This window comes from Neophocaena asiaeorientalis, unplaced genomic scaffold (assembly GCF_003031525.2).
Source record: "Neophocaena asiaeorientalis asiaeorientalis breed wild unplaced genomic scaffold, Neophocaena_asiaeorientalis_V1.1 scaffold590, whole genome shotgun sequence".
In the NCBI taxonomy this organism is placed as follows: domain Eukaryota; kingdom Metazoa; phylum Chordata; class Mammalia; order Artiodactyla; family Phocoenidae; genus Neophocaena; species Neophocaena asiaeorientalis.
In genome coordinates, this window is record NW_020173112.1 from 245,819 (window position 1) to 253,596 (window position 7,778).

Here is a 7,778-nt window from a genome sequence, read left to right on the forward strand (position 1 = left end):
TCATTGATTAGTTCTAGTAGTTTTCTGGTAGCATCTTTAGGATTCTCTATGTATAGTACCATGTCAGCTGCAAAGAGTGACAGCTCTACTTCTTCTTTTCTGATTTGGATTCTTTTTCTTTCCTTTTCTTCTCTGATTGCTGTGGGTAAAACTTCCAAAACTATGTTGAATAAGAGAGGTGACAGTGGGCAACCTTCTCTTGTTCCTGATCTTAGTGGAACTGCTTTCAGTTTTTCACCATTGAGGATGATGTTCGCTGTGGGCTTGTCATATATGGCCTTTATTATGTTGAGGAAAGTTCCCTCTATGCCTACTTTCTGCAGGGTTTTTATCATAAATGGGTGTTGAACTTTGTCAAAAGCTTTCTCTGCATCTATTGAGATGATCATATGTTTTTTCTCCTTCAATTTGTTAATATGGTTTATCACATTGATAGATTTGCGTATATTGAAGAATCCTTGCACTCCTGGAATAAACCCCACTTGATTGTGCTGTATGATCCTTTTAATGTGCTGTTGGATTCTGTTTGCTAGTATTTTGTTGAGGAATTCTGCATCTGTGTTCATCAGGGATATTGGCCTGAAGTTTTCTTTCTTTGTGACATCCTTGTCTGGTTTAGGTATCAGGGTGATGGTGGCCTTGTAGAATGGGTTTGGGAGTGTTCCTCCCTCTGCTATATTTTGGAAGCGTTTGAGAAGGACAGGTGTTAGCTCTTCTCTAAATATTTGATAGAATTCTGCTGTCAAGCCATCTGGTGCTGGGCTTTTGTTTGTTGGAAGATTTTTAACCAGAGTTACAATTTCAGTGCTTGTGATTGGTCTGTTCATATTTTCTATTTCTCCCTGATTCGGTCTTGGCAGGTTGTGCTCTTCTAAGAATTTGTCCATTTCTTCGAGGTTTTCCATTTTATTGGCAGAGTTGCTTGTAGTAATCTCTCATGATCTTTTGTATTTCCGCAGTGTCAGTTGTTACTTGTTTTTCATTTCTAATTCAATTGATTTGAGCCTTCTCCCTTTTTTTCTTGATGAGTCTGGCTAATGGTTCATCAATTTTGTTTATCTTCTCAAAGAACAAGCTTTTAGTTTTATTGATCTTTGCTGTTGTTTCCTTCATTTCTTTTTCATTAATTTCTGATCTGATTTTTATGATTTCTTTCCTTCTGCTAGCTTTGGGGCTTTTTTGTTCTTCTTTCTCTAATTGCTTTAGGTGCAAGGTTAGGTTGTTTATTTGAGATATTTCCTTTTTCTTAAGGTAGGATTGTATTGCTATAAAGTTCCCTCTTAGAACTGATTTTTCTGCATCCCATAGGTTTTGGGTCGTCATGTCTCCATTGTCATTTGTTTCTAGGTATTTTTTAATTTCCTCTTTGATTTCTTCAGTGATCACTTTGTTATTAAGTAGTTTATTGTTGAGCCTCCATGTGTTTGTATTTTTTATAGATCTCTTCCTGTTATTGATATCTAGTCTCTAGCATTGTGGTCAGAAAAGATGCTTGATACAATTTCTATTTTCTTAAATTTACCAAGGCTTGATTTGTAACCCAAGATATGATCTATCCTGGAGAATGTTTCATGGGCACTTGGGAAAAATGTGAATTCTGTTGTTTATGAACGGAATATCCTATAAATATCAATTACGTCCATCTTCTTTAATGTATCATTTAAACTTTGGTTTCCTTATTTATTTTCATTTTGGTTGATCTGTCCATTGGTGATAGTGGGGTGTTACAGTCCCTTACGATGAATGTGTTACTGTTGATTTCCCCTTTTATGCCTGTTAGTATTTGCCTTATGCATTGAGGTTCACCTATGTTGGGTGAATAAATATTTAAAATTGTTTTATCTTATTTTTGGATTGATCCCTTCATCATTATGTAGTGTCCTTCTTTGTCTCTTCTAATAGTCTTTATTTTAAAGTCTATTTTGTCTGATATGAGAATGCTACTCCAGCTTTCTTTTGGTTTCCATTTGCATGAAATATCTTTTTCCATTCCCTTACTTTCAGTCTGTATGTGTTGCTAGGTCTGAAGCTCGTTTCTTGTGGACAGCATATATATGGGTCTTGCTTTTGTATCCATTCTGACAATCTGTATCTTTCGGTGGGAGCATTTAGTCCATTTACATTTAAGGTAATTATCGATATATATGTTCCTATTCCCATTTTGTTAATTGTTTTGGGTTCATTATTGTAGGTCTTTTCCTTCTCTTCTGTTTCTTGCCTAAAGAAGTTCCTTTAGCATTAGTTGTAAAGCTGGTTTGGTGGTGCTGAACTCTCTCTGCTTTTGCTTGTCTGTAAAGGTTTTAATTTCTCCATCAAATCTGAATGAGATCCTTTCTGGGTAGAGTAATCTTGGATGCAGGTTTTTCTCCTTCATCACTTTAAATATGTCTTCCCAGTCCCTTCTGACTTGTAGAGTTTCTGCTGAAGGATCAGCTGTTAAACTTATGGGGATTCCCTTCTGTGTTATTTGTTGTTTTTCCCTTGCTGCTTTTAATATGTTTTCTTTGTATTTAATTTTTGACTGTTTGATTAATATGTATCTTGGTGTATTTCTCCTTGCATTTATCCCGTATGGGACTCTCTGTGTTTCCTGGACTGGATTAACTATTTCCTTTCCCAAATTAGGGATGTTTTCAACTATAATCTCTTCAACTATTTTCTCAGTCCCTTTCTTTTTCTCTTCTTCTTCTGGAACCCCTATAATTCGAATGTTGGTGAGATTAATGTTGTCCCAGAGGTCTCTGAGATTGTTCTCAGTTCTTTTCATTCTTTTATCTTTATTCTTCTCCACAGTAGTTATTTCCACTGTTTTATCTTCCAGGTCACTTATCCGTTCTTCTGCTTCACTTATTCTGCTATTGATCCCATCTAGAGTCTTTTTCATTTCATTTATTGTGTTGTTCATTGTTGTTTGTTTCATCTTTAGTTCTTCTAGGTCCTTGTTAAATGTTTCTTGCATTTTGTCTATTCTATTTCCAAGATTTTGGATCATCTTTACTATCATTATTCTGAATTCTTTTTCAGGTAGACTGCCTATTTCATCTTCATTTGTTAGGTCTTTTGGGTTTTTATCTTGCTCCTTCATCTGCTGTGTTTTTCTGTCTTCTCATTTTGCTTATCTTACTGTGTTTGGGGTCTCCTTTTTGCAGGCTGCAAGTTCATAGTTCCCATGGTGTTTGGTGTCTGTCCTCAGTGGCTAAGGTTGGTTCAGTGGGTTGTGTAGGCTTCCTGGTGGGGGATACTAGTGCCTGTGTTCTGGTGGATGAGGTGGATCTTGTGTTTCTGGTGGGCAGGTCCACGTCTGGTGGTGTGTTTTGGTGTGTTTCTGGACTTATTATTTTAGGCAGCCTCTCTGCTAATGGGTAGGGTTTTGTTCCTTTCTTGCTAGTTGTTTGGCATATGGTGTCCAGCACTGAAACTTGCTGGTCATTTAATGAAGCTGGGTGCTTGTGTTGAGATGGAGATCTCTGGGAGATTTTCTCTGTTTGATATTCTGTGTAGCTGGGAGGTCTCTTGTGGACCAGTGTCCTGAAGTTGGCTCTCCCACCTCAGAGGCAAAGCACTCACTGCTGGCTTTAGCACTAAGAGCCTTTCATCCACACAGCTCAGAATAAAAGGGAGAAAATGTAGAAAGAAAAGAAAGAAAGAAAGAAAGAAAGAAAGAAAGAAAGAAAGAAAGAAAGAAAGAAAGAAAGAAAGAAAGAAAGAAAGAAAGGAAGAAAGAAAGAAAGAAAGAAAGAAAGAAAGAAAGAAAGAAAGAAAGAAAGAAAGAAAGAAAGGAAGAAAGAGAGGAAGAAAGAAGGAAAGGAAGAAGGAAAGAAAGGAAGGAAGAAAGAAGGGAGGGAGATAGGGAGGAAGGAAGAAAGGAAGTACAGAAGCAGGGAAGGAGGGAAAGAAAGAAAGGAAGAAAGAAAAAAGATAAAATAAAATAAAGTAAGATAAAGTAAAATAAAGTTATTAAAATAAAAAATAATTATTAAGAAAAAAATTGTTTTTTAAAATCAGCTGCTTCGGGGACTCGGGCTGGGTGAGAGGGAGGGCTGCGGAGTGCGGAGAGAGCCTGCAGTAGCAGAGGACAGCATGACGTTGCACCAGCCTGAGGTGCGCTGGGCGTTCTCCTGGGGAACTTGTTCCTGGATCCCGGGACCCTGGCAGTGGCGATCTGCACAGTCTCCCCGGAAAGGGGCTGTGGTTAGTGACCTGTGATCACACACAGGCTTCTTGGTGGAGGCCTCAGCAGCCTTATCGTCTCATGCCCATCTCTGTGGTCCGTACTTTTAGCCGCAGCTCGCGCCCATCTCTGGAGCTCCTTTAAGCAGCGCTCTTAATCCCCTCTCCTTACGCACCAGGAAACAAAGAGGGAAGAAAAAGTCTCTTGCCTCTTCGGCAGATCCAGACTTTTCCCTGGACTCCCTCCCGGCTCTCCATGGGGCACTAACTCCCTGCAGGCTGTGTTCATGCCACCAACCGCAGTCCTCTCCCTGAGCTCCGACCGAAGCCCGATCCTCAGCTCCCAGCCCCGCCCGCCCCGGTGGGTGAGCAGACAAGCCTCTCGGGATGGTGAGTGCCGGTCGGCACTGATCCTCTGTGCAGGAATCCCCCCGCTTTGCTCCCCGCATCCCTGTTGCTGCGCTCTCCTCCATGGAGAGGAGCTTTCCCCCTCTGCCACCCACAGTCTCCACCTGTTAAGGGGCTTCTAGTGTGTGGAAACCTTTTCTCCTTCACGGCTCCCTCCCACTGGTGCAGGTCCCATCCCTATCCTTTTGTCTCTGCTTATTCTTTTGCCCTACCCAGGTACCTGGGAACTTTCTTGCCTTTTGGGAGGTCTGAGGTCTTCTGCCAGTGTTCAGTAGGTGTTCTGTAGGAGTTGTTCCACGTGTAGATGTATTTCTGGTGTATCTGTGGGGAGGAAGGTGATCTCCACGTCTTACTCTTCCGCCATCTTCCCCTCCCTCAAAACTTTTATACAGTGTTGATAAAGCATTACTCATGATAACCAAAAAGTAAAAACAACCCAAATGTCCATCAACTGATGAATGAATAAATAAAATGTGGTATAATCATACAAAGTGTAATCTTGAGCAATAAAAAATATAACTGAAGTGCTGATACATGCTACAACGTGGGTGAACATTAAATACATTATGCTAAATGAAACAGGCCAGTCACAAAAGACTTCATTTAAAGGATTCCACTCATATTACATGCCTAGAATAGGCAAATCTATCGAAGAAAAAGGTACATTAATGGTTGCTTAGGGCAGTGGATTTTGGGGGGAAGTGGCCAGTGACTGCTAATGGATACCAGGTTTCTTTTGGGACTGATAAGGATGTCCCAAAATTGATTGTGGTGATAGTTGCACAACTATGTGAATATACTAAAAACCATTGAATTATTCACTTTAAATGAGTGAACTTTATGGCATGTGAATTATATCTCAATAAAGCTGTTAAAAAAGGAATTTCTATAAATCATATATTTCAGTGAAAATGACTTGGTATGTTTCCTCATCATAAAGAGGCAAATAACTCAATGTTGAAATTATGATATATTCTTGTGTTGTAAAATTTAAAGCTGCCAGATCAGTTGCTTTTCTGATGGTGAGGAAATTAAATTTTGTTTTAAAGTATAGTTGTATGTATGTTCATATATTTCCATGCATGCTTTTATGATTTAATGTCACCCCAAATATATAACACTCTACCTTTCCAAATACTTCCCAAATATAATTGTGCAAAAATATAGAATATTTTAAATGTTAAGCTCATAGGGAAATTTTTAAAGTGCCTTCTAAATGAAGAAAAGTAAATGGTTATCTAATGGAGAAAATTAGTCTTATTAATGAGAATCACTTCTGATACTATTCTTTGGCTTTAAGTGTGATAGGATAATGACAGTACCTGGACTCTATATCCTGTTGGGGACTTATAGGAACATGAATTCTATTTTTAACTTTTAGGATTGTTGTGTCTTCTTAGAGAAATGACCTTTTTTTAAAAAAAAAGTCATGATGTAATATCCTTCACTATCACTAGTAGCATTCTTTGCTTTAAAGTCAACTTTTATATTGATATAGCTACTCTATCTTTACTTGGCTAGTCTTTGTATGGTATACTTATTGATATTTCATACCTATGGACATTTGAAAATGTTACAGAAATCTTATAAAGGAGTTTTAAAAAGTATTGTAGTTTAGAGCTAAGTATTTTGGATCTGTAATTCATTATGTTGCTAAACTGATATGCCATGATTTCAGAAAATGAGGAATACAGAAATCAATTGTCTCTAAGATAATTACAGCTATATTTCATTCTGGAAACTAAAAGACATATCTTAGAGTTCAATAAGCTATGTTTCCAAATTAACCTAATTGATTCTTAGATTTATTCTCAGATTAATTAATTAGATTCTTAACCAAACCATTAGCTATAATTCGTTAGTTAATTACATGTTTCTGTGACTGGTTTTTCCATTTACCATTCTGTGACTGGTTTCACTCATGTCGTCTCTTTGTGTTAGGACCATATTTCAACTGACTTGTGTGTAGAGATCAATGATCACAGCTTCCATTCCCGGTCACAAACACAATTTAAAATATCTACATTTGGGAGACTAAACCAAAGTATCCTAATTATAGAAATGAAATGCCATCCTCCCACTCCTGGCTATTTATGTTACTGTAAGAATTATTTCTTGACAAATCAAGTACCAATTGTGAAAATATTAGAAGTCTCTGATGCATTTATATACAGATTATTAAATGTTCCTGTAACAATATGATTTATTTTAAGTAGCTATTAAACATATGTCTTTGAAACATAAATTTTATCATTTGTTTCCCACCCTAACAGCTGCAGAAATAACTGTTCAACCAACCTTGGAAGAGGCCTCTGACAACTGCACTCAAGAATGTCTCATCTTGGGCCACTCTGATGCCTGCTGGATGCCAGCTTCTCTGACACATTCCAGCCCTTTACAGGCACAGACCTCTGCTCTGTGCCACAGCCCACCCCTGACGCAGACCACTCTTCGCCGGCACAACCCTCCAGTGACACAGACCATTGTGCTCTGCCACAGTCCGCCGGTGACCCAGGCTATTGCACTGTGCCACAGCCCTCCACCAGCACAGACCTCCACTCTGCACCACAGCCCACCTCTAGCACAGGCTACTGCTCTTTGCCACAGCCCTTCACCAGCACAGGCCTCTGCCCTCCACTACAGCCCTCCCCTGGCACAGGCTGCCGCAATCCACTGCAGCCCTCCTCTGCCACAGGCTGCTGCCCTCCATTGCAGCCCCGCACAACTACCAATGGGTCTGCAGCAAGGTTGGGGGCAAGGTGCTGGCCCTGATGGACTACTTTCTCTTGATCAGGGATCACAAGGTAGTACAAGATCTCAGTTTTATGCCATGTTTGAAAGACTTCATCCTAGTGATGATTCAATTAAAGTCATTCCCTTGAAAACCTTCACTCCAGAGCAGCAGGCCAGACCCTCTAGGGGTGATTCTCCCACTATGGAAGAACATCCTTTATAAAACTAAAACTGCTACTTCACATTTTCCAACAGGATATATATAATCAAAGTTTAAGATCCAATTTCAATGAATACTTCAGATTGTTAGATTTATAAATAGCTATGTAAATAGAAACCAATACCAGAATCAAGTCTAGAGCTAGACCCTTAGTCAAAAGTTAAAAATAAATTTACAATTTGATTAATTCAGAATGTGTATTTAAAAATAAAAGAAATTGAAAAAAAGTCACACCCTTTTGTACAGA

The 7,778-nt window shown here is 38.9% G+C and overlaps 1 protein-coding gene across 1 annotated transcript in view; it reads left to right on the top strand.

Annotated features, from left to right (window-relative positions):
* Positions 1 to 7,534, top strand: part of LOC112398800 (protocadherin-11 X-linked-like) — a gene marked incomplete at its 5' end in the record, with an annotated part of 185,200 nt that extends 177,666 nt beyond the window's left edge. The window contains one exon of the mRNA XM_024743521.1: positions 6,852 to 7,534. Coding sequence (XP_024599289.1) covers positions 6,852 to 7,534 — 683 coding nt within the window. The remainder of the gene's footprint in view (positions 1 to 6,851) is intronic.
* Positions 7,535 to 7,778: the final 244 nt, after the last annotated feature.